Source organism: Microtus oregoni, unplaced genomic scaffold, assembly GCF_018167655.1.
Source record: "Microtus oregoni isolate MIOR12 unplaced genomic scaffold, Mior012 000021F_ref0000039, whole genome shotgun sequence".
Taxonomy (NCBI): Eukaryota; Metazoa; Chordata; class Mammalia; order Rodentia; family Cricetidae; genus Microtus; species Microtus oregoni.
This window is the reverse complement of record NW_024543080.1, coordinates 28,410,602-28,437,870: the sequence shown is the minus strand read 5'-3', so window position 1 is coordinate 28,437,870 and position 27,269 is coordinate 28,410,602. Positions and strand designations below refer to the sequence as shown.

Genomic DNA, 27,269 nt, shown 5'->3' with positions numbered 1-27,269 from the left:
TAACGTGAATGCGGCCCAAACTAGACCAGTCCCCTAAATTCTAGGGGGTCAGGGTGTGGAAGGCGGGGGCATGACACGCGGACCTTTCTTTGCAGATGGATTCAAGAGCCAAGAAGATCGGACTCACTTGAAAGAGAAGGTGGGGTTTTAGGGACAAATGATGCGTTTGCACTGTTTATACTGACCTGCGCCGGGTTTAATGGCAACTGGGTTGACAGTAGAGATTTCCAAATTTGGCACAAGTTCATATCCTTTTTCTTGCTGTTTGCCTTTGCCTTCGTGATATCGGCTATATATACCACGGCCAGCAGAATATCCTCCGAGGTAGGAACCCCTGGGCCCTGGGGCTCTGTTTCCAGCCGCACCTCGGCCTCGGCCTCTTATGCTGCCTGCTTATAATACAACACAAAGAAGGATGAGCCAGCAGCAGCGACGATCAGGGCCTCTGGCCTGCCCTCGGTCTAAGCGGCAGGTGGCCACATCTCTGGCCTAAACGGACTAATAAAACGCTCCTGACATTTTTGTCTACTTCGCCATTCTAATCTGCCTGCTTAGGGCAAGGTGAGTTCCCAGGATTACAACTTCAACTTCAGTGATAGAGGGGAAAACAGATTTGGAAGGTGCCTGCCTCTCTTCCTTGTTTCATGCTTAAGGAAAAAGGCAAGGGATATTAATTCAGAGCCAGTGAACCGACAGTGGGTCCCTGGGCCTGTTATGTTTTCTAGTGTCATGCTTGGTCTTCTATACTGAGCGATCTTAAGGAACTACGGCTCTGCCAACCAATACCCTAAGATTTAACTTCAGAAGCAGTAACCTAGGAAGCCTCCCCCTTTAGAAGGCTGGCATCACCACCTGCCACCACCATGCCGGGGCTCAGAAGCAGAGTTTACTTAAACCCCAAGGGATAGGCAGACCTGCTGCTCCACATGGGTTAAGCCATACATAGCAAGGGGCAAGGTGTCCCAAGGATTTGACTGCCCAACCAGAGGGATGTTTCTCTCAATACAATAGTGACTGCGAGTCAGCACTTAGAACCTCAGCCTTAATGGGTAGGGCCTAGTATTTGCAGCCTTGCTCAACCTGACACCGTGCCTATGGGGGCTGGACACCCGGGGGCCCTCAAGAAAAGAGTCTCCACTAACTTTTCACGAAGTAGTCCCTGTTGGGCCCGATGAGCGCGTTGTAGGGGTAGCCATAGTAGGCCAATGTGTAGGGGTCACAGGAATACACGTAGCTGGGCTGCTGGGCCACCACCTCGGCTGTGCCTCCACCGCCCTTGGCTGCCTTCTGGTAGCGGGAATACTGCTCCTTGTCCACAGGCTTGGCCAGCGTGACCTCCAAGCAGGAGCCCTCCAGCTCTGTACCGTTGAGGTTGTTCATGGCATGCACAGCGTCCTCACGGCTAGTGAAGTGCACGAAGGCATAGTCGCGGATCTTCTTGACCCGTTCCACGCAGCCTGGGTTGAACTGGCCGAAGCTCCTCTTGATGGTCTCCTCGGTGGTCTCGATCATGAGGTTGCGCACGTAGAGGATCTTCACTGTCTGCATCACGTCCTCGTCCACATCGATCTCGGGCTCGGCCCAATCCACGGCAATCTGGTGGCCCCATAGTTGGATACGACCTGGCATGAGCTTGCGGCGAGCCATTGCTGCAGCGCGATGGCTCTCGTACTCCACGAAGGCAAAGCCTCGGTTTTTCATCTTGTCTGCCGCACTGGCATAGACGATCACGTTGAGCACGCCTTCAGTGACCTTGGCAATCTCTTCTAGGATCTCCCCACGCTTCTTCATCTTGGGGATGCCACCGATGAAGAGGCGGCAGTTGTCTACGCTGCAACACACGCCCAGCAGGCGGCCCGGGCGGATCTCGTAGTTGTTGAGCTCACGAACAGCTCGCTTGGCCTCATTCTTGTGGCAATACATGACGAAGGCATAACCGCGGTTCTTGCCGTCGAAATCCATCATGAGGCGCAATTCGTAGATGCGGCCTACGGTCTCAAACACAGGTACCAGCTCATCTTCATACACATCACGCGGGATCTTCCCCACGAAGACCTCGCAGCCTCGCTGGGGATGCGGACCATCCCAGCCGGGTGGAGGGCCACCATACTTGCGCTGCCCATTCTCCTGTACCATGCTGTAGCCGGTGCGCTCCATCAGGGCCAACAGTGCAGCCTCATTGGGCGCGCCCGCCACGCCCTCTGGCACCTTGGCGGAGGACCCAACTGTGGGATCGCTGTTCATGGCTGTTGTGGAATCCTCTGCGGTCATACTGTCAAAGGCATCCACGGCTGGCGGTAACCTGCGGAAAGAGAAAGGGAGGAGTGTGAGTGGTAAACCCGGCAAAGACTTGGTCCTGAGCTCGCCTCCGTTTCTGCATGCGTGTGTATAGGCAGGTCCTGGCGTGCTGAATTGAGATTATTAGATGGAAGAGGCCTCTGTGGAAATGCAGGTGGTCTTAAAATAGTCAAGCTGTGAGCGCCCGCTGTTGTCTTAGGGAGAAAATCTTAGCTCTCGCAGCAAGCAATGACTTTCGTCTAACCCCTGCACAGTCAACTCGGATTCCATTTCTCTAGGTCACTCTGCAAATTTCACTTATTTCTTTGGTGGACACAGACTTTTTATTCATTTTCTCAAAGGCAGACCTTTTCACTGCACCAATAGAAACTGGATGACATAATTGTCCCCCCCGCCCCCATGGTGGCCGGGGAGTTGTTGGGGAGGCGACCTGGGGCTTGGTGCATGCTAGGCAAGCATTCTACCACCGAGCTATGTCTCCAGAGCTAGAACAATGTAATTTTTAGAGTAAACTTCAAGGAGATGTTTTCCTACACGGTGGTTACGGGGAGCTGTGTACTGGAGTTTTTAACAGGAAATGAAATGTTTCCACTGCTGAGGAGCCGGCCTAGTAACGAGTCCGATTTTTACAATATTCTGGCAAAATCTTGGTATGAACCATTCGCAGATTGGGACTCAGTTCATAGAGAGTCAGGTTCACTCAGGAAGCTGCGAGGCAATGTTTCTAAGGGGAAAGACAGCCCTGGCTAAGAACTGTCATCTCGCTCTTTCTTAGCTGGCCTTCCCAGCCTTCGGCCACAGTCGCTGACTTCATCTCGACTTGCTTGGGGGAAAGAGAGGCTGAAGTTGTGTGAACTGCCCCAGTTCACACAGGAACCTGGGCATTTGGCTCCAGATTCCAGCTTTCTTCAGAACTGTGCTGTGAAAAACAAAATTTATTTCTTTAGGCAGGGTCTTGCTCACACTAGCCCTAGGTGACCTGGAACTCATTCTCTAGCCGAGGCTGGTTAATATCTCATGGCAATTCTAGCCCAATCTCCTGAATGCTGGGGTTACATATGTGGGCCATCACATCAACCAAGCTCAACTTTTGGTTTTATTTTGTTCTGTTTAAAGACCGAGACTTCATAAGTAGCTTAGTGGTCTTGAACTCACAACCTTCCTGCCTCAGCCTCCCAAGGTCTGGGAATATAGGTAAAAGTTACCACGCCTGACTCAGTTTGGAGGAGATGGTGTCACCTGAGACTAATAGAGCTTAAATAGGGCATAAGAAACTAAATTAAAGTTTTTCTTTAAATTAAGTAGCCATGGGTCTGAATGGTGTCTGTCTTCATTCAGAGAGCACAGAGTAAGATGCCATTAAAAGTTGCACGCAATGCTTGTGTAATGAAAAGGTTATGTAGCCCTGGCTGTCCTGGAACTCACTTTGTAGACGAGGCTGGCCTCGAACTCCAGGAGGTCAGCTGGCCTCTGCCTCCCAAGGGCTGGGATTAAAGATTAAAGGCATGTGTCACCACCACCGACTCAGAATAAACTTATCAAACAGAAAAATTTATTTCATTATTGGACAAATGAATTCTATGGAAAAATCAAGAACTGGTTGGAGGGATGACTTAGCCGTTAAAAGCATTGACAACTCTTCGAAAGGATCCAGATTTGATTCTCAACACCCACATGGTGGCTCACAGCTGTCTGCAGCTCCTGTTCTAGGAGATGTAAAACCCTCCTCTGACCTCCGTGGGCATCAGGCATGCACATGGTACACAGACATACATGCAGCAAAATACCCATACACAAAAAATAACAACAAAAAAGAGACAAGAGTCATGGCTGAGTGTCCCCCTAATGACAGTCACCATAGAACTTTCTCCACCGTTTTCCTCTCTTGCGGGCTAGTGTCTGAGACATGGCTTCCTCCTCTTCGCCGCTTCCTGTTTAGAAACACTCTCAACATTCTCATGCTTTGTAAAAATGTCACTTTAGTGATAGCCTAAGGTTTCGTCATACAACTAGAACCAAGAACACTGTTTATTTTTAAAATGTTGAACTATGACCTGTGCACGAGACTATTCAGGGAAAATTCAAGAATGAGCAAAGTGGCCGAGGATGTACAGGACATTGGACAGCCTGCTTGGCTGGCAGGCATGAGGGGCCCCACACGATACCCAGCAACACAAATTAAAAAAAAAGAAGAAAGAAAGCTAAGTATGACATCATACATCTGTAATTCCAGTACACACATGGCAACAGGATTGTAGGTTTGAGGTCAATATAAACTGTAAGCCCAAATACTTTTTTTTTCCAAGTTGCTTTGGTAATGTTATCTTATCACAGAAACAGTAAAGTAACTAGTGTAGACACTCCCACCTGCTGCCCGGCGTGGCTTTGAACTCATAATCCTCCTGCCTCAGCCTCCTCAGTGCTGAGATTACACAAGAATGCACCATACCATACTCATCTTGAATAAGGAACTTTGCTCTATGCCCAGAACAATGTAATAGCTCAAGAAATGCGATATTACCTTTGATTCAAATCTTGGTGAACACTCCTCAGATGAATATTTATTTGAATTTTAGTAATTTTCAAGATGCATTTTTCTCATATTTTAAAAATATTTTTAAAATGAAAAATTCACATATTTCAAAAAATACCTTTGAGGGCCTGGTGAGATGGTTCAGTGGGTAAGGGCACTTGCCACCAGGCATGACCTGAGTTTGAGCCCTGGGACTTATAGGGTGGAGAAGACCAAACCCTGCAAGTTGTCCCCTAACCTCTACACACATGCCCACTCCCCTACCTACACAAATAAATGTCATAAAGAATCTTAAATATATCTTTGGATAGGGTTCCCTTCGATTTGTTTATCTTGTTTCCTTTGTGCTTCAATGCTCATAAGTTAGCTTGACAAAAGCTCCTTATCGTAAAGATTTTTTTTAGTGTACATTTCGAATGATACATTGGTTCCTCTAATCTCAATGTGAAGATCTCTCTCCTTCCAAATGGAAGATGAGCACATGTAGTTTAGGGGACCATTTAAAATCTGAGACCTGCAATGGAGGATGCCAAATACACATACAAGCGTAGGTATGATCAAGAGGGAGATTCTATGTGCTACAATACAGAAAACATGGAACTGGTGGATGGTCACAGGAGTGGAACTTGTGCCTTAGTACACACACACCCTTTAAAAAAAAAGGCAAAAATTTCAGAGGCAAAAAAAGAAAAACAAAAGATAACAAAATTTTGATAAAGGCCCTTAAAAAATGATAGGCCTTTAAAATGTATTTCTTCTTTATTTTTGTGTGTATGTATGTACCTGTGTGTATGTACATGTGTGTGTGCATGCGGGTGCCTATAGAGGCCAGAACAGGGAGGGTATCAGATCCCCTGGAGCTGGAGTTACAGGTGGTTGTGAGATACCTGATGTGTGTGCTATGAACTGAGCTCGGATCCTTACAATAGCAATAAGCCCTCCTAAGCACTGAGCCATTTCTCCAGCCTTCCCAAACATCAGACCTTTCAAAAAGGCATACTTACTTAGCACGTACGAGGTCTTGGGTTTCATCCTCAGCATTGTAAACAATAAATCAATGAGATACTGGGTCAGTTTAGCACATTTAGGAAAATCTTATAGTCTACTGGGCTCTGCTCTCCCTAGCTTCATGCCACAGGTAAATAAGTTATAAGCAATATTTTGTAATTTTGTAAATTTGAGGCCAAAAGTTTAGACATAATAAAAGGTAATCACTTACTTATTGCCTTTAAAATGACTTTTTCTCTCCAAACCCAATAGATTGGACTTAAGAAAACTGTAAATGCTTTAGATGAGCTCAGCAAATTCCAGCTGCGGACCAAATACTGTCTGCCATTTGTTTAGGACAAAACCCTATTTATAAAACCATATCCTTAACATGGGGTGGGGGGAGAAAGAACCATGGATGACGGCCATGGTGGCGTTATGGAGCTGAATAGTTGGGGTACAGGCAGCATGGCCCACAAAGTCCATCATGCTCGCTCTCTAGCCCAGTCCCTGGTTTGGGTGCAGGGCCCATCACTACACATAGATGTGAAAGTATCAGCGTGTGGTGATGTTGCCAAGCTAAATCACGAAGATTTGACTGGCTAAGTCCATTAACTTTCGCTCTCTTCTCCTTCCCAGGTTGATAACGGATTAATTTCAGGACCTCTGTGAGGATTCTAACACATCGACTTTCTGTATCTTTGTGTTCGTGTTTGTGTGTATGTGCGTGGGCAGGTGAAACTCTTACATAGTGACTTTCTGTATCTGTGTGTATGTGTGTGTGTGTGTGTGAGGTGTGTATGTGTGTGGGGGGGGGGGGGCGTGTAGAAGCCAGAGCTTAAAGTTGGATATGTGCCTCAGTTGCTTGGCACTTTATTTTTTGAGGCAGGATTGCTTACTGATTTCATTAGACCAGCTGGCCAGTAAATTTTAGGGAGCCACCATTCTCTGCCCTGTAAGTCCCAACCCCTAGCATTGAGATTGCAGCCAGTGCATTGCCATGCCCAGCTTTTTATGTGGGTGCTGGTGTCCAAATCCAGGTCCTCATGCTCTTACAGTAAGCACTTGGCTGAGTGCGCCATCTCCCTAGCCGTAGCACATTCTATATACAGTGGTTTGTTGTTGTTGCTTTGTTTTTTTCCGAACAGGTTGGCCTGCCCCAGCTTAGCTTCCAACTCACGGCAGTCACCTTGCTCAGCCTTTTGAGTGCTGGTATTTCAAACAGCATCAGCCCTCTCTCTGACAGTTTCATACACATATATACATTCCCATAGTCCCACTCCCATCTCTCTCTCACCCCCTCGGTCTCTCATCATATTCTAAGTTGCTTTTCTATTTATAGGGATAGTATTTATGGGGATAGTATTTATGAAATCTGGAAGAAGAAATATCTTTATTGTGAATGAGGATGGCACAGCTCCTGACACTCACATGTGAATGATGGTTTCAGGATAGAGGTTGTTTTCACTCTTCATCCATCACCCACCCAACCATCCATGCACCCATCTATCCATCCATCCACCCATCCATCCATCCACCCATCCATCCACCCATCCATCCACCCATCCATCCATCCATCCACCCACCCATCCATATCCATCCACCCACCCATCCATATCCATCCACCCACCCATCCATATCCATCCATCCATCCATCCATCCACCCACCCATCCATATCCATCCACCCACCCATCCATATCCATCCACCCACCCATCCATATCCATCCATCCATCCATCCATCCACCCACCCATCCATATCCATCCACCCACCCATCCATATCCATCCATCCATCCATCCATCCATCCATCCATGCCTTGTATTTTGGGCAACCTCTACTGGTTCATCCTGTGCTAGCTGCAGGTGGGCCTTGTCCTGGAGGAGCTCACCTCCCAGCTAGCTGATTACACTTAGCCACAAGGAAGCTGAAGTCTAAAGTACTTTGCACTCATGCTTACTGACCAGGAACTGCTTCAAAGGGTCAGACTTTAATATTCTTAACAAATTGCTTCTAATAAGGTTACAGTCCTCAAGGTCAATGCCCAGACACCTTCGAATTTTGCTTTTAAAAATTAGTCATGAATCTGAGGGTGAACAAGGAGGGCTGGTACATGAGGGGGATTAGAAGAAGAAAAGGGAAGGGGGAGATAGTGAGATGGTATAATTATATTTTAATTAAAATTATATTTTTAAAAAGGGAAAATAGCCATGGTGGCGGGGTGAGGGAGAAATAGAAAAATTAGCCCTGGGGAGCTGGAGAGATGGCTTTAATGGTTAATGGTGCCTGTGGCACAGCCGTGTGAGTTGGCTGTCCTGTAAGCATCTGTAACTCCAGCTCCGCGGAGCCCACACCGCCTCCTGGCCTGTGCACATGTATGTGCACACCTGCTCCCACAGACACAAACACACACAAACAAATAAGCAAGCAAACAAATATAGGCCATTTAAAAAAGAGAGAAATTAAAAATTAGCATTGGGCTGGGTGGTGGTGGTGCATGCCTTTAATTCCAGTGCTCAGGAGGCTGAGGGAGAGGGTCACTCCTTCTAGACTAGCCTGGCTACAAACAAAATGACAAAAATAGCCTAGAATATTCTCTTTAGAAAGGAAGAGCAGGAGTACATGACAGCACATGCTGAGACAAATACTGAATATTCAATGATGGCAAGATCCCTGCTTACAGCAGAGGTATGGACGCAATAACAGACTGCAGAAGCTGACTCTCGGCTATGAGTAAACCAAGCATCTAGAATCCAGATTTGAGATAAATAGCATAGACTTTCTCAGCTTCATTTACATGGCAGGAAACCGTTTTTCAGGGCCAGGCAAAACAACTCAGGCTTCAGAGCACACTAAATAAAAGGAGTCAGAGTGAGCAAGGCCATTCTGGCTCCTCCGGTGGTGCGCTGTGGGGGAAACCCTGTAGACTCTGAGAGCTCACAGACTCATCTTCACACCCTACCGTGCAGCAGGCAGAGTGCTGTGCTCTGTGGATGCGGATGTAGACTAGCTCACTCCAGCCCTCCTGTCTACAGGGGATATTATTAGGGTCCCTACCTTATGGACAAAGAAACGAAGGCACAGAGCAAGTAAGTAGAGTCTCAGGTAACGGACATCAGTAACGGTGTCAGCCTGGTTCAGAGCTCACACTACAGGTGCCCCAAATGATTGCCATGATAGGGCAAGGATTCAATGAAATGGTTTGTGAGGGGCTCCTAGGGCGGAGACTCAAAAAGAGAGGCAGGGGTTAGGGAATCAACGAATGTCACCATAAGAAAATTGAACTTGAACGTGAGACAAGAATGCTGGCCCTGTGTAAGATTCTGGTGTTTACAGGAAAGCAAGCAACAGAGTCCTAGAACCAGTTTTAAACCGGTCAACGTGAAAAGCCTAGCCTGGGAGTTTCTGGTGGAGACTGGTGTGTCGGCCTCCCAGGTGCCATTCGTCACAGGTAAGCTGGCCGGCTGTGGCATTCTCCACTGATGACGTGGCCCAGGCATCTGAGTGTAAATCTGTTTCTCACCTAACCCATGGCTGGTGCACTTTGCCGAGGCTGTTCCAGAAAGAACCTGAAGAGACTTGCCACCCTGGACTCAAACGGTCCAGGCATCCCCAGATTCCTGGGGAGGCAGAACCCTCCCAACACATGCTCCCTTTGCTCATGTTGAAGACACATTACGTCTCTCTGGGGGCTGCCAGCATCTAGTGTGCGTGGCAAGATATCCGAAGGAATCCATTCGCTCAGCTTGGCGTCTGCAACCGCGTGACAATATACTTTCCAATTAAGCTATCACAATTCTGGATTCCGTTAGAATTTTTGTCCTAGGTCACAATTGTACTTACAAGGGAAACTCACAGCGGAAATCTTTAAAGATTTGAATTATATTTTTAGTGCAGTTCAGAATATCTTTCATTCAGATTTTAGCTTTTAACTGATCCAGCAAAGGTTGCTAATAATACTTAGAAATATTTCTAGGGTTCAAAACCTAGTCTTTACGGTCAACTATGATTTTGTTCTAGAATTACTTGGACTAACAGTTAACTTTGGTTCAAAGCTCTGTGAGCTGTGTGTGAATGTGTGTGTTGGGGGGAGTTAAACTATGAATGTGTCCCTTCTGTGAGGTCTGTGTGTGTAGTTGTACTTTCTCTGAGGGGTGTGTGTGTGTGTGTGTGTAGTTGTACTTTCTCTGAGGGGTGTGTGTGTGTGTGTAGTTGTACTTTCTCTGAGGGGTGTGTGTGTGTGTGTGTGTAGTTGTACTTTCTCTGAGGGGTGTGTGTGTGTGTGTGTGTAGTTGTACTTTCTCTGAGGGGTGTGTGTGTGTGTGTGTAGTTGTACTTTCTCTGAGGGGTGTGTGTGTGTGTGTGTAGTTGTACTTTCTCTGAGGGGTGTGTGTGTGTGTGTGTGTGTGTAGTTGTACTTTCTCTGAGGGGTGTGTGTGTGTAGTTGTACTTTTTCTGAGGGGTGTGTGTGTGTGTGTGTGTAGTTGTACTTTCTCTGAGGGGTGTGTGTGTGTGTAGTTGTACTTTTTCTGAGGGGTGTGTGTGTGTGTGTGTGTGTGTGTGTGTAGTTGTACTTTCTCTGAGGGGTGTGTGTGTGTAGTTGTACTTTCTCTGAGGGGTGTGTGTGTCTGTGTGTGTAGTTGTACTTTCTCTGAGGGGTGTGTGTGTGTGTGTGTAGTTGTACTTTCTCTGAGGGGTGTGTGTGTGTGTGTGTAGTTGTACTTTCTCTGAGGGGTGTGTGTGTGTGTGTAGTTGTACTTTCTCTGAGGGGTGTGTGTGTGTGTGTGTGTGTGTGTGTGTGTGTGTGTTGGGGAGAAGTTTAATGTGTACTCTCTGTGAGTTTGAATCACGTGTGTCACTTTCCAGGCCTCTCCCATGAGTTGTGACTGCCAGTCTCCCACTCACCACTGAGGTGACTTACACAGAAGCTACCTGAGAGGATTCGGTGACATTTGAAGACACCTGACGCACAACACATTAGAAAGGTTAGCAACTGCTATTGTTGTTTTAAAGACTGTCACTGAAACCACTATTGAGTGGTTCATACCTACAAGGCCAGCACCAAGAGGCTGCAGGAAGGGTAAGAGTTGAGAGTCGACTTGGATGACAGAGATGGTGTGTTTGGGGGGGGGGGCAGACACCGTATGGGCTGTGAGGGAAAGAGAGACAAGAGAAAAGGTGGGGGAGTCGCTTTAAGCCAGAATTCAAATTTTAGGAAGAGCTTTGTCACTAACGCTGTAAATAACCCCACAGCTTACAGAGACACTCTGGGTGAAGAAAGAGGGAGGAAACCAGGAAAGGAAGATTAGCTTCTGCAGAAGGCTTCTAACATGTGGCATCCAGGCTTTCGCTCAGTGCCAAGTCACTACCACCCACTCAAGTAAACAGCGGGGAGGCCACTCCCACTCTCAGGGCTCTGGGGTCAGGACACTTCTGTCAATCCTACGACTTAAAAACCAAGAGGAGTTCCACTCAAAACGTGGCCACGGTCAAGGAATTTACCCAGGGGCCCAAACAATAAGTGGGGGACAGGCTCATCTTGCACCCCCCACACCTGCCTATAGTAATTGCCCTCTGCACACGGAAAAAAAAAAAAACAACCTTCTTTCTGAGCCTCCTTGCTACAAGGATCCTAAAGGATGAAGAGACAGGAGACCACGACATGCTGACATGCTGGGCCTCTATCTTCGGTTGCCCCTGACTGAGGGAGAGCCCGCATCCCAGGGCTCGGCCAAGTTGATGCTGGTGCAGGCTTTGTTATGGCAAAAGACATCATTCAGTGAAAAGCTGTGTTTGATAAAGAGAAGCAGAGCCAAGAGGCGCTTCTATCAACACGGTCCTGAAAAGGAGGCATTTGCTGTGGGTTCCCAGGGGTGAAGCCACTTGCCAGAAGGAGCAAAGTAGGGGGACTTTGACAGCACACTCGTATCTGCTAGGAATCTATCATCCGGGCCTCTTTACAGGCATCACACACTTGACACTTATTCTTAGCAAGTTCATTGGGCGATGCTGAAAACACGAACAGTCGCAGTGCACATGCGCCTCCTGGGCTACAGACCACACCAGCGAACAATAGGAGGGGCTTATCATTTCCTCCTTATTTCAGCTCTACAGATCCGAGCCATTGAGAGATTTGGCAAGCACAACAAGTCTGACTGGCAGGCAGGCGCCAGAATAGAGAAAGCTGCTGCCACGGTTTCTATCAGATGGTGTCCCTTGCAGAGACGTGGGGTTGTCGCTTTTTTTTTTTTTCTTTCCACTCATGTGGTCTCATTTCACAGAGTCCCAGACTCGGCTGCAAAGGGACCTGAGGTATCATTTAATGCAGGAATTTGAACCTTCTGTAGCTCTGTCGACATTTTAACTGTTGTGAGGGTACACCCTTGGCATTGTAGGGCGCTTGGAAACATTCTGCCCTCTACCCATGAGATGCGCAAACGCATGCCCCTACAATGTTGTGACAACCTGAAGTGTCTTCAGACAGTGAAAATTTGTGGGGTAGGGAATGTGTGGAGCTGCTCTCTGTGGAGAAGTGCCGTCGAATCTACCTTGGAGCAGCTGCAGCTGTGTGGCTGTAACTAGCAGAAGCTGGATCTACCCCGGAGCTGCTGCGTCTGTATGGATGTAACCAGCAGAAGTTGTTATTTCATGCTGTCTACCCTCAAGTTAAGTCTGGTGTCTTTTTTTCTTTCTTTTGAACTCTTCCTCACTCACCCACCTCTAAATCCCCCTTGAGACTACAGAGGGTCCTTGTCCAAGCTGGCCTAGAACTCACTGACCTCCCTGCCTCTACCTCTTGAGTAGCTAGGATTACAGGTATGTACCACCCAACCAGGCCAACCATGGTACCCTTGATATGGCTCTTACTTTTTTTTTAAATATTTATTTATTTATTTATTATGTATACAATGTTCTGTCTGTGTGTATGCTGGCAGGCCAGAAGAGGGCACCAGACCTCATTACAGATGGTTGTGAGCCACCATGTGGTTGCTGGGAATTGAACTCAGGACCTTTGGAAGAGCAGGCAATGTGCTTAACCTCTGAGCCATCTCTCCAGCCCTGGCTCTTACTTTTGGGGCTGCTAAGCCCGAGACATGTGCAGTGTTATTCAAGGGGACAGGTCAATGTCTTGTGATAGTGCATTACTTATTTAATAATGTGGCTGAAATGCTATCAATTTTATTTTTCCAGTGCAACAAGTACCATCAAACACTACTGTCACATGTTGTGGTCTGGCTAATTTGTCACCACAGGCCGACTGACGGGCCACAAATGAGACTTCTGAAATCACGTGAATGACCTGCCAAGCTAGGGCCGTGCCTCATTTAAATTGAGAACAAACTTTCAGCACACCTGAGAACAGCCGACAGCATAGTTTCCAAGACTTGGGGCGTTCTCAAAATTCCCCACTGGCTTCTTTAGTGACATAACTAACAATTCTCACGGAAGAGTCACGTCTTTTAAGGCAAACTATGAACATTCACTGAAAATGTGGTCTTGGACCACAGTCAGCTCGTCGGTACTAAAGTCAACCTTTCCTCTCCAGTGGCAATGACCTGATGGAGCAGACGAGGAAACAACATGCAGACTTCTCTCGCTAATGAGGTACACGCTGTGTACTGGCTGTGATAGGTGCTTGGGCATGCAACGGTGGTCACTGCATAGCCCTTGTGGTCATAAGTCCAGCGAGAAAGACTGGAGAGCAGAGGGAACACCATAGGCAAAGATGCTGGAGTTGTCTAGAGTGTCTGAGTTGAAGAGATAGGATGGGCTCGGGAAAGACATGGCCGAAACATGGCCCTTATTTTGTGAGGCGGCAACGGGAAACCAATAAGGCTTGGGCATGGCCAGAAGGCCTCAGCTGGATCCTCCAATGTAAAGAAGATTGGTTCTTGCACAGTGGTTTTGCTCAGGATTTGGTCAATGCTTTCAGGGAGTACTTGATGGAGGAAGGTCTTTCTGTCTTGCCAGCCACAGTCATCATCTTCCTGTCAGACAAGGTACAACTACCAACATTTTCCCCTCAGTCTTTCTCCCTTAACTGTCAACTCCAAGAGGGCAGAACTTTGCCTGTCTCTGATCCTCAAAGTTTGGCACTTAAAAGACAATACATATTTGTTAAAGGAACGGGCTGTAATTTCCATCTTAGCAAGCTAGCCACTATCGATACCTGTTTTCCTACAAAGCACTGTACTGGGATCAGTGCAAGCGTGAGGTGGAAGCTCACACAGGCACTTGGGGACTCAGTACTAGGAGGTCACATGTATCCACCGAGCCAACTTTATTGTGTTAGCAGTTAAGGCTGGCTTAATAATGTAGAGAACCAACAGTGGTCCACAGTCAAACTCAAGGAATGATCCAGCTATGACATGCAGGAAGAACTAGAATTCTCCATACCTCTGGCTGATTGCAGACGCTTTCCTTATCCTCTTAGCCTTAGAACTAACTATGTCATCACATATTATATCACTATTAATGTATTTGTAAGGACTTTATAGAACTCATTAAGGCCATTTATGACCAAATCATTTAGCCCCGTGAGACACCCGAGGGGACCATGCTTCCTTCTGTACACCTAGCACTTCTGGAAAAGTGGCTGTAGAATAGCCTTAGTCTACAGGTAGAGGACAGGACAATGCGAGAGAACAGACGGTTTACAGGTAATCCTCCTTGCAAGAGAGGAGATGGACTGGAAATAATCTCTTGGAGAATTATCTTAACAGCAGCCCAACCCAGCGCTCTGGTTAGTGAGCTTACAGCTCTTGAATTCATGAGTATGCGACATCTAAAGAAGTTCTTGTGACATTGCTGTGAGCAGAAGTTTAACATGTGTGCTCTGGCAAAAGCGACATAGCTGTGAACAAAGGCATTAGCACTGCCTATGGCCACTTTTACACAACAAAGGCAGAGTTAAATCGTGGTAGCAGAGACTGTAAGGCTTGCAACCCAAAATGCTTGACTGCCTCGCCCTGCAAAAATCTACCAAATGCTAGAAACCCCGATTCCCTGAGTTTGAGACCAATCCCCCACATTCTCCCCCCATCCCCCCCCCCCCCCCGCGCAACAACATTGCCGTATGATGTCATTAACTTCTCCAGATTCTGGGCTCCTCATTCCTCCAGCCTACAAAGTGAGCAGTGCCAACGGTGATCGACATCTCAAGGGGTGACGAAGGAGACACCATGTGCCAAGTACCTACGCCCAAACCAGTTCTGATTTTCGCAGGACGGAAGATTGAGGCTGAGACAGGAGGATTGAACCTGACTAAGGACACAGACAGACATGAGGCATAGAGCTCGTGGTAAAACCCACGCTCGCTCTACCAGGCTGTTTTCTCTTTGCTTCTTCCTCATGTATGGTAGTTCCGGCCAGTGTAATAAAGTCACGACCAGTGGGGAACGGGCCTAGATCAACACAGATGACAGAGGTAAAGCCACTGCTCTGCAATAGTAGTTGGAAAATTATCCCTCACAACCGTAGCCCTACTTTGCCTCCCAGCAGCTACTTCTAGCACTGTCTATAGTAGCTAACATATCCAAACTGTATTCTAAAATGAACAACCCATGGAGTTAATTTTTCTTTTAAATTGCAGGGTCTCACATAGCCAGGTTGGACTTGAATTCATTATGTAACTGTGTGGCATCTCCAGCTCCGACTGTCTGGACCTCGCCCTCGGGGTGCCAAGCAACAGGACCCTCCCCTGGAGTTGCCTCAGTCCAGACTCTGCCCCTGAAAAAAAGCCCACCATCAGCGGCTCACTCCTGGTGGGCACTAAAAAAGCCCCCACTTCGTGAGTTCCCCTTGTGATCTCAACTTACCCGGGGGCCACACAGAAATACTTTGCACAGAATAAACCTGGATTTATTAATCCGGTTTGATTGGCTTACATCAGCAGCAGCGGATTTCCAATAACCAGGGATCCAATTTAACAGTAACCAAGGGTGGTTTTGACCTCCCGATCTGCTTTCTTCTGCTTCCTGAGTACTGTGACACAGATGCCACCGACCATCTGACTTAAATGGAACCCATACAACCTAACCTCCATAATGGGGTACAGGCTGCATACCTAGTAGTGTGGGGTACACTAGACCCTGAGTTATATGCCTTCCCAACCTTCCTTGGGAAACAAACACAAAGTCGCTCAGTACTCCCCCAACCCAGGTGGCAGTTTCACCATAAAATGCTGATAATATTAACTAAAGAAGTTATGAAATATAAGGGATGAAATATAAGGGTCATCATAAGCTTAGCGAAAAGTCATGTTGTCGGGGGTAGAACCCAGGTTCTTAAACATGGCAGGCAAACACCTTACCATGGAGAGACACAACTAAATTGGGGATTATAATTTAGTAAAGATACTTAACTTTTGACAGTAATGTCAATTTATATTTATGATAAAACTAGACAGTCTGAAAGCAATAGACTTGGATGTCTTTTTAAAAAATCAAAAAAATTAAAAACTGGTGTATAAAACATATTAAAAGAAATACCACACACAAAAGAAAAAAATGAATATTTTTATGTTTTTAAAATTAATCTTTCAAGAGATGTGGGAAAAGCACTTCCCCAAATATAAAGTGAAGTTGCTCTGAGGGTGTGTGTCAACAGCACTCTGACCTCCCACTCTGAACTATATTACCCATAGCTACACAGTGAAAACATGGAAAACTGTTACAGTTCTATGGTCTATGAGCACATGCTCCCTGAAGCACGTCCTAGTATGACCTTGACCTTGTGATGGTCTATGTGACTGGTCTCTTGGTAAGAAGCATGGCCAACTGAAAGGAAAGCTCTGGAGGGGATCGACACCGTCAAACATTAGCCCAGTGCTGGGTGTGTCCTGGCTGTTTGGTTAACATTAGTCACTGCCGTTCCAACTGTGAAATAAGAGCTGCCCCCATTGGAGGAGGGGTGACATAGACCCTGCTGAAGGTGGATGCCCTAACATTTCAGTGACTTTAAGGCAAGAGTCCCAGTGAAAGAATTTCCAAGAACTCTCCACAAGAAGGGGAATAAACCAAGGATTATTTTTTTTGTGTGTAAATGAAGCTTTGCTTTTTTTTTTTTTTAAATTGCAGCAGATGGAGATGCATACAGAGATCTATCACTGGCCAAAACACAGAGAATAACTGATGGTGGGGCTAGACCCAGGATGCCACGACACAATCCTTACACGTAATGCTCAGAGAATTGCAAGACGGGGAAGAAAGATACTGAAGGCCACAGGGCAAGGATGCTTGCCGCTGGACAGCATCTTCTCGGCACACCAGGGAAGCTTCACTTGTGAAATCTCAACCATATGGCTGCCTAAGCAAGACCTACGTGATGAAAACACCAGTTGACCTGCCAGCGTGGGTGGGGGACGTTTCACGAGGCCCTGCCCCTGAAGAAGAGCTCTAGGCAACCAATGGCACAATTAGCTTTTTTTCAGGGACAAAATAACCCCATTAGCTTATCCAATCCCAGGTGGTCAGACCTAAAACACATGTACATTGAACAACAATACATGGATTCAATAGGTCTCGTATATGTGTAATAAGAATGAATAAAGAAGAGGAGGTCATAAATTTGAGAGGAAGTAGGAGGGGTCATGGAAGGAGTTTGAGGCGAGGAGGGATGGGTAGAGATAATGTAATTACAGTAGGTATACGTGAAATTCTCAAAAAAATGTGTTTAAGCTGAGTGTGAGGTATTTTTGAAGTTAAAAAGATTCCATTGAGCTGGAGACATGGTTCAGAGGTTAAGGGAAGTTGCTCTTATAGAGGACCCAGGTTCAACTCCCCAGTACCCACAACTCTGTAACTACAGTTCCAAAAGTTTCGATGTCCTCTTCTGACCTCCATGGGTACTAGGCATGCATACGTACACATAAATACATTAAGGTAAAACACTCCCAAATATTAAATAATAAAATAAATGCATTCAAGGCATTAAAACATTTTTGAGAGACGGCGCAGAGAATAAGAACACTTGCTGCTCTTACAGAGGACCCAGGTTTGCTTCCCAGCACCCACATGGTGTCTCAAAGCCATTCACATCTCCAGTTCTAGGAGACCCAACAACTCATGACCTCCACGAGCACCAGACACACATGCTGCCCATACATACATGCAGGCAAAACATTCACGCACAGAAAATAAATCTAAAAACATCCATTTTCAAATGCCATCACTGTATCATAGGACACCACAACTAGAGTCTCCGCAGAAAGGAAAACGGGGAAGTAAATGTTCTCATGAAAGACAAACAGCTGGAATGTTCCGGAATGGAGTCTGAGCGACCTTTCCTTGGAATATTGCTGCTGCTAGGGAGTTCTCTAGCACGTAGTGGGGGACTTCACTTAAAGTAGCTCACAGGTTGACCTGATAGCAACCGTATAATGCAGAAGCTCACAAATGCCCCTGTATATGAGACCACAAAACCCCTGACCATCAGCTTACGTCACTCGCACAGCCCTCTTTCCATACAGGGGCAAACACGCGGGGCCACGCTGAGGGAAGTGGGCGGGACGACCACTTTCTCATGCATCCCATCGCTGGCCGTCCATCCTTATTCGCCCCTGCTTCCCTTTTCTCGTTCATGCGTTCCTGTGTCTTGTCCCGTCCTTCCCCCACGCCCATCTTAGGCTCCCATTTACTATCTCTGATTTCCAACTGTAATGGCCTTGGTTAATCAGTACCCAGAGGAACAAGTGGGAATCGAGCTATGTGGCTGTCTGAGGGCTACTTGCTTTTAGTGCTTGTTGAAACAATTTCTTCCCGTATGGTCATACATGGTTCATGATCAGTAAAGGGAGGAGAGGTCGGCTATGAGAACCTGAAATGTCTGCTATGAGAACCTGAAATGTCCGTTTATCTACAAACCAGTTCTGAAGGTCAAATGAGCATGCTGTTTGGAACAAACAACTTGCTTTGCTTACTTCTGCGGCTACAAAAGTCACAGACAGGAGGAAGGGAAGAGAGGGGCAGGGAGAAGCATTTCCCAGTCTATACAACTTACGTAGGCAGTAAAAGTTGAGACAACTGGCTGTATCAACAGTTCTAGAAAGTAAAGAAATAAGGAAGACCACCACGAAATATCCACTTAGTAGATGGGTGGAAGGAAGCAGAAAACATGGTTCACTGCGTGGTAAGAAGTGAGTGGTTTGTCAGGGCTCTAGAAACAGGTGTTGGGGTTGAAAGCCAGCATGACTCATGAGTTCTCTGCTTTCACAGTGCGCTCCTGGAGTTAATATTTCAGTCAAAAACCTACCGCACAGATAAAAAAAAAAAAAAAACCTGATTTGAGCTAATCATTTATTTCCAAGCTCACATGGACATGTTGGGTGCTCTGAGTCACATGTGAATAGACTTTCAAGGGACAAGCACTATGCTAGTCTCGGAAGTTATTTTTAGAAAGCACAGGCTAGCTCATGCTATCCAGGGTCAGAAAAGGCAATTTGCTCACTGATTTCTTCTTTTTCCAAATCCCCATTTTATGGCAAACTGAGAATGAGAACCCACAATGGCCCAAACAGTTTATCCCTTGTAAATCAATCCTAGTGAAAACCAGAAGAGGGGTGGGCCTGGTAAACCCTGTCCCAAAGACAACCTTAACAGATTTAACACTAACTGATTTGGAATTTGGACATGGACTCCCCGTGCCAAGTGTACCGATGATGTTGAAAGTCTAACTGAATCTTGCTCTAACAGAGGAGCCTGAAACTGGGTTGCATAAACGCAGCTCTGCTGTTATCTCAAGCCCCACAGAGAGCAGGCAGCTCACAGCGGACCTTTGATACTAGGAGGGGCAGTGTACACAGCCACGAGTTTCTTCCTCCTCAAAATTCTGCCCAGGAAGGTGCCAGGTGGACTTCACATTTTATAACGGAAGCACACATAGGTTCTGTCCACAGGAAAACGGGACCAGGGAAACTTCTGGAAACACAGCTTGCCCACAGTTTTGTTGGTAGACTAGTTTATAGTTTCTCTGATGCGGCCTGAAGAACAATTGATTTCTGTGCAAATGGTGCAGCCATCCGCCGACAGCTCTCTGCCCCTGGCCACACTGAGTATGTCCTCTCTCGTTCCTTCCGCTGTCAAATGTATATCCTCATGCCACTCACACACAGCTGTGCACAAAACATGCTTCACATACTACCAGCTTCTGCTGTGATTTTCCTGGGAATTTCATCAGACAAAAACGCTGCTAGTTACATGCGTGAGCTGTTTCCCCAACAACTCTTCTCTCATCGAGCTGTGGGGCGAGGAGCCTAATAGAAAAGTAACGCAGACGAATGTTGAATGCGAACGTCAAAGCCATCAGAGTAACTTACTTCTGGCCGGCACGTGCCGTCACCCAAGATTTGGCGGAATTAAAAAGTCCTTATTTACAAAGAATCCTGGCCCTAATTTTACACTATATACAAAAACTAATTTAACAGAGGCCAAAGGTCTAAATCTAAGGCACCAAACTAAAAAAGAAAATGGAAGGAAAAGTTATGGACTTGACATAGAACCATAGGTAGCAAAAGAAAAAAAGAGATAAACTTCAACAAAGTTTAAAAAATTTGAGCCAGGCATGGTGGTGTGTTGGGAGATTCCTGTAATCCCAGCCTGGGAGGCCGAGGTAGGAGGATCAGGTGTCAAGGCCAGCCTGGGCTACTAGATACTGTCTCCACATAAATTAATAAAATAAAAGCTTTAAAACTTTAGCTGTGCTGTGGTAGCACATGCCTGCGGTGGCCTCTGAGTTCGAGGCCAGTTTGGTCAACAGTTCGAGCTCCAGGACAGCCAAGGCTACACAGAGAAACGTGTCTCGAAAAACAAAAAAACAAACAAACAAAAAAAAAAACCAAAAAACTCCGACCAATAAATAAAGAAAAGAAGGAAGAAAATAACCACCAAAACAACAAAAACAAAAACAAAAAACAAAACAAAATAAAAACCCAACAGAAACAAAAAAAAAAAATCAAAAACCATTAAAACTCTATTGGGCTATAACTCAGTGTCAGATCACCTGCCTGGCATTGCAAAGGCCCTGGGTTCCATTCCTAGTACTGACTGCAAAAAAAAAAAAAACCCCAAAAAACCATCAAATCTTGTTAATCAAGTAACACCATAAACAGAAACAAAAGGTGCCCCACGGTGCAGGAAAAAATATGTGCAAATCATCTTCTGGTAAAGAACTAGTGCCCAGAATCCACAAAGAACCACAAACTTAGCCAAAGCCAGCAGGCAATGGATGGGGGACTTGAACACACATTTCTTCAGATACAACAGATGCATGAAAAGACTGAGCATCATTGTTAGGGATGAGAGAATCAAAGCCGTCTGGCACACCATTTTATACTCATTATAATGGCAGTCAAACAAACCCTCACACTATATCCAGGTAAGAGGACAAACTGAACCTCTCTGCACAATGTTGGTGACAATGTAAAATCATGGTGGAAAATACGTTGGTGCTTCAGGAAAAACAAAACCTTAAGAACTTCGAATCCACCAATCCCATTGATAGATGTCAGTCCCAAATAAAGGCAGGACTGAGAGATGTTCACGGGAGTCCCATTTACAGCATCCCCAAACCAGAAGCAACCCAGATGTCTGCTGATGAATGAAAGATGAACAAAAACTTGGTCTGTGTCTTACAATAGAATAATAGTCAGTCTTACAAAGAAATGAACATTCTATGAACCTTGAAGACATGCTTTGTGAAGTAAGATGGTACAAAAGAACAAAATGTCATGAACTGGAAAGTCTGAAAAAAGCCACTTTTTTTTGTTGTTTGTTTTTGTTTTTGAGACAGGGTTTCTCTGTGGTTTTGGAGCCTGTCCTGGAACTAGCTCTTGTAGACCAGGCTGGTCTCGAACTCACAGAGATCCACCTGCCTCTGCCTCCCGAGTGCTGGGATTAAAGGCGTGAGCCACCAGTGCCCAGCTGTTGTTTTTTTGAGACAGGGTTTCTCTATGTTACAGTCCTAGCTGTCCCGGAACTAGCTCTTGTAGACCAGGTTGGGCTCGAACTCATAGAGATTCGCCTACCTCTGTCTCCCAAGTGCTGGGATTAAAGGAGTGTGCCACCACTGCCCAGCGCAAGAAGGCCAATTTACAGAGGGTATGAGGATGGCTCCAAAATCACAAATACTGTCACACTGAATTTTCTGTCTGCCTTGTACAGAGAGTCTTCCTAGTGTACCAGGCATTGAACGATGTCAAAAACTGACGGCTGCAGGCTATGGTGGTGCCTACCAGTAACCCCAGTACTTGCCTGGTGGAGGCAGGAGGATCAAGGGTTCAAAGTTATCTTAAGCAACAAGAGACTGTCTCAAAAACATACAAACAAAGAAGCAAAGCAAGAAGAAAAGAAAGGGGAGAGAAGAGAGGGGGGAGGGAGGGAGGGAGGGAGGGAGGGAGGGAAGAAAGGAAGGAAGGTAAAGAAGGGAGGGAGGGAAGATGGAAAGAGGAAGGGAGGGAGGAAGGAAGGAAGGAAGAAAATGTTAATGCCCTCTGAGAAGTCAGAAGCAGACAGTAAACAGCCTGAATGACCCTCTGTCTCTTCCAACAGGCAGACAGAAGATGTGTCCTCTCAAGCCACAAAGATGTGACATGTACAAAGAAATAAGAATCTGTAGCATAGCCTCAGAGTGACCCACCGTCACGTGTAATGCATCACTAATTCACCATGTAAACACACATCAGGCCTATGGTGACTAACAGCAGAAGTCCCGTTTGACAGGAAGGGAAACTGTGTTCTTACTTAAGAAGGAAAGGATTCCAGGAAGTGCACTCACTAAATGTCACCAATTCAACCGCTCCTGGAATGCAGGCCGATATGGGCAGCTTGCTTGGAGTTTCTCTATTCAGTTCTTGAAGAGTCCTTTGAGACAAATCCTAAAGGGTTGAAGGAAAAAAGATGTTAGAAAATGTTTTGTTTTGCTCTATTTCAATGTCAGTTTCACACGTGCCTGGAAATCAAGGAGGCTTTCTTCAGAAAATAAACCGTCACTGCTCCAGTTACTCAAGAAACCATTATTCTTATATTCTCGAGAAACCAAGAAATATAACTCATCATCTGACCCTGGAAGAAGTGGGGAATTGCGACAGGAGCGTTACCAATTTCTTTTAGGTGGTGTGTTTTGACCTTTGGAGTAGCTATGACATAGAGACATGCATACTGCTTAGGAAGAGTACAGAGGCAGCCCGAGACTCAAAGAGACAAGCCTCCTGATAGAAACGCCTCCTGATAGACACACACCAAGCTGGTGCCTTGCCCCTGCTCTGTTGCGCAATACTGTCCCCATTAACAAACTATCACTTCTGCCCGACTGCATCCCATAGCGGGTCCACACAACCACGGAAACAAGGCGCTCGTGATCCACCTCCAAAGAGAGTGGTGCTTACTCTGTCCTGAAGTCAGCCAAGACTTTCGAGGATGTTTCCTTTCAAGGTGAGGGTTGTGAGAAATGAGAAGTACTAGTTCTGGTTTTAGGTTAATCGTGGAAGCCAAAAGTACAAAAATATTCAAGTGAAGGGAACATAAAGTTCCAGTTAAATTGTTCAAGACACACAGATACATCAGATAAAAGTATCACAGTATATCTTTCCTTTACTCCATACCTGGAGATACACCCTACCCAGCCTTTACAACTACCGACAGACCACTCAAGCTACCGGAAGATCCAAACAGCTTATGGCCACATTTCTAAGGGCATTATGGCGCCACAGCTGTAACAGTAGCTGGAAGCTAGGTGAGACTTTTAACTCCATTATGAGCATATCCTGGTGTATGTGTGTTCTGAGACAGACTGAGGCATGCTATCTATCCCAGAATGGCCTGAAATGTGCAATCCTCCTGCCTCTGCATCTAAAGCACAGGGATTGCAGGCACAAGTCACCACTGCCTTGACTCGCCATTGTCTTCACCTCCATGCAAAGCCCTTCACTTGTGTGCAGTGCAAAATACAGCTGAATTGCTAGGTTTAAAGAGCTGGTTTTGCCACTGTTGTTTGTTTTGGGTTGCAATGTGCGTTCTTCCACCAAAAATTTAGCTAAATAAAGAAACAAAACCTAGAAAACAAGAGCCAGGGGATTCATGGGGACATTGAAGAACCTTCACAGCTCTGCAGGGCACAGTTTGGACTCTTCTGGATTGACTGGCCACTAAAGTCAGCTAAAACGCAAATTTGTTTAGCCACATCTCTATTGGAATGGCTGGTCTTCTGTAGGAACCGTGGCTTTATGAGAACAAAAGCGACAACCTCAGCCGGACCCCAAGTCAAATCTGCATCAACAAGGGTTTTCTCAAAGAGGAAAAGGCCACGCTGAAAATGGAGGATAGCTGATGTGTAACATGCAACCTCTCGATGCAGTCTTTACCCTCCTGAAAAACATAGCCCCGGGTGTTGCACGATGGATAACAACCAATTCAACATCCCAGTTTGATAAAACCTTGGAAATTAAAGTGCAAATTACAAGCCCTGTCTTAAATTAGCTGCGGTGTCAAGACAACAGAATAAAATGTGGACTCCAACGCCAAGCTCTCCTGAGATCTTTTACCGGTAATATTTATGAAGCCCAGATATCTGCACAGAACTTTGAGGGTTCCCATTTCCATAATAGTAAAAGGTCCCCCTTAGCAAGGCAATATCTCAGAAGTGGACACATAAACTCTGTAATCTGAAGGCAAACTATTAATGTATACTGAAACTTGCGGTTCACAGTTTTATGCTGTGCTGTAGGGAAAGAAGGCTCACTGAGGGGTGGTCATAGCTGTCATAAGTCAGAAAACCCCTTAAAGTATAACATGTAGCCTCAATTGTATACTTCCAGAAAATTCACACTTTCTACAATGAATCTAAATAGAATTTATTTCATAAAAACTTCAGTATTTGCTATTCTGATTGCTCACAAAGATCTTCAAATAAAACCCACAAGCTTGGCTTTATACATCCATCCTTCCTTCCTTCCTTCCTTCCTTCCTTCCTTCCTTCCTTCCTTTCTCTTTCTGGAGTGAGAATCAGAGCTGCTTGGGGCTCCCAGCAAACGAGGTGGGATCGTCGGCTGATGCCGATGTCACCATTTTTGCTGTCTACCCTGACTTCATTTCAGCTCATATTCTTTCTGTATTTGGTCAGAGTACACATAGCTTGTTGGTTTTGGTGGCAGTGGTTAGTTGGATTTTGTTTTGGAGACAGGTTATTACACCATATGCCGGGCCTGGCATCAATAATAAACCCTCTGCCTTGTACTCATGAATGTGAAAAAATACATAGATATAAAATATAATTATAGATATGAACCACTGTGCCTGGATGCCACACTGGGTTTCTTTCTTTAAGTATTGTTATTATTATTAATTATTGTTACTATTGCTACTATCATCTGGGCGTGTGTGTATATGATGTACATATGTGTGGTTCTTTGTAGAGTTCTCTCATTCCACTTCCATGTAAGGTCTATGATTTGAACTCCAGCAGGCAGGCTTGCAGCAGTCAGCAAGAACAGTTATCTGCGGAGCTACAGCAAAGTCCCATACAGTAAAGCAAAAGCGACAAAAAAAAAAAAACAAAAGAAAAAACCCAACCAACCAACCAAACAAAAGCTTTACAACTGTTCTTTTCCTTTAAAATTAAAACTTCTCTTTAAGAGAGTTCATTCTTATATTTTCATTTTATGAGTTTGTTGCAGTAAATAGTGGCAAAATGCTCATGCAGTACTCAAAGAGGCAGAAGAAGGTGCGGAACTTTGAGAGCTCCAGTCAGAGATGGTCATGGGTGGTCACATGGTGCTGGGACCTGACTCCATGTCCTCTACAAAAGCATTAGATGATGAGCCGTCTCTCCAACCCTGTGCATGTGGTCTTTAAAGTCGTTTCAAATTCACTGTTTGGAATGAGGCACGATACACTAATATTCAAACAAACCAACCAATCTTACAAACTAATACACTTTTTAAAAACAACTTAGTCTAAAGTCAAGACCTGCACTGTGCTGCTTCAACCCTCAGCCATAAGCTGAGGCTAAAACTAAATTCCTCACCCCTACTCTCCACCAGCTTCTAGAGACATGTAAGTGTGAGCAGAGGCCAAGAAACGACTAAGGAGCTCCTGAGCATAGAGGGAGAAATGAGATTTTTCAGGGAGATGGGGGGGGGGAGATAAGAGAACATTGTAGAGAAAAGGGTGGGAGAAACAGAGTGGGGAGAGACAGCAGAGAGCAGTGTGTGTGTGTGTAGTGGGGGGGGGGGGTAAGAATCAAGCCAAACCAGGTGTGGATTATGTCATAAAGAAATATGCTACTTTATCTAGTAATTAAAATGAATTAGTAGCAATCACTTATGTCTTTCATTTTGTAAGACTGGGGTAGCTTATGTACCCCACGTTAGTCTCAAACTCAGGACAAAGCTCAAGACGACCTGGAAGGCCTGACACTCTAGCCTTAGCTCCCAGTACTGTGTTTATAGGTGTGTGCTACTGCTGGGCAGGAATACTTTTTATTGGAAACAGATTCCGTCTTAAGATAAATCACTTGCCCACTCTCGAGGAGGAAGTACATGGATTTAAAGCTACCAGGAAACGGTGCAGGTCAGCCATCAGATTTCTGCCGGCCACTGGGCTTCTTGCACTGCTGGACCTCAGGAATGGTCACAATGGTCCAGGTCTCTGTCTTCTTGGGTGTTTCCTGAACTTGAGTATCATTACATGAATTAAAGCTATTACATTTGGAAGCATACTGCAAACGGCCAGCCCTTAGCTTCCATAGCCTCCTGGACGGCCTTTATCCTGCTCGCTGCTGCCCACTATGAATCCAGCTCTCACAGCAGATGGTGGCCTTTAAACCCACACCACTCAGTCCCATCAGCCTCTTGGTGCTATCTTTAGAATAAAGTCGATATCCTCCCAAGATGCGAAGAGCCTCACTCCTCACCCAGCTTCATGTCATGCCTCAGTTTCCCTTACAGGTCATTCCTGGTGCTTCAGGTCCCCTCAGACCCTCTCTGCCTGGCCAGGCTGAACTTCAACTTCCCTCATCCAGTGGAGCAGACTGGGGAGGCTCCTGAGACTTGCGCCCACAGTGTTGTTATCTAACACTCTTCCTGACACATAGGAAATTGCCACATTGAAGGACAAACATGGCAGAATTTTGGCATATGGTTTAAGCTTACAGTAATTGTTAGAACCGTGCTCATCTTCAGCTAAGTTAAAACTTTACCAGGGCAGAGTCTGGTCTGACTCACATCCAGGTCCAGCAGGTGTTCAATTACCGGGAGATGTCATTGTGACTTTTTTAAATGCTAAGTACTTAACATTGTTACTGGCAATGAAAAATCATGTTTTAATCCAAAAGCCACTATATTTGATAATAATAAAGAAACAGAATGAATAAGTTCAAGGAAACATTTTACATCTGGCATTTTTGCAAAATTTGAAATCAGTAAATATAACAATTTTGTAATGCATATCCCGCAAGGATAAA

General features: G+C 45.7%; 1 protein-coding gene across 8 annotated transcripts in view; it reads right to left on the bottom strand.

Moving 5' to 3' along the window:
* Positions 1-27,269, bottom strand: part of Rbm47 (RNA binding motif protein 47) — a 135,325-nt gene that overhangs the window by 5,821 nt on the left and 102,235 nt on the right. For 4 of the 8 annotated variants that reach the window (XM_041671409.1, XM_041671411.1, XM_041671407.1 and 1 more), the window contains 3 exons: positions 22,587-22,686; positions 1,143-2,302; positions 186-392 (listed from right to left, as the gene is read on the bottom strand). In XM_041671409.1, coding sequence (XP_041527343.1) covers positions 186-392; positions 1,143-2,271 — 1,336 coding nt within the window. In that variant the 5' untranslated portion in view covers positions 2,272-2,302; positions 22,587-22,686. Of the gene's footprint in view, positions 1-185; positions 393-1,142; positions 2,303-22,552; positions 22,687-27,269 lie in introns of all 8 variants that reach the window. The other 4 variants (XM_041671414.1, XM_041671408.1, XM_041671412.1 and 1 more) reach the window with 2 other exon arrangements.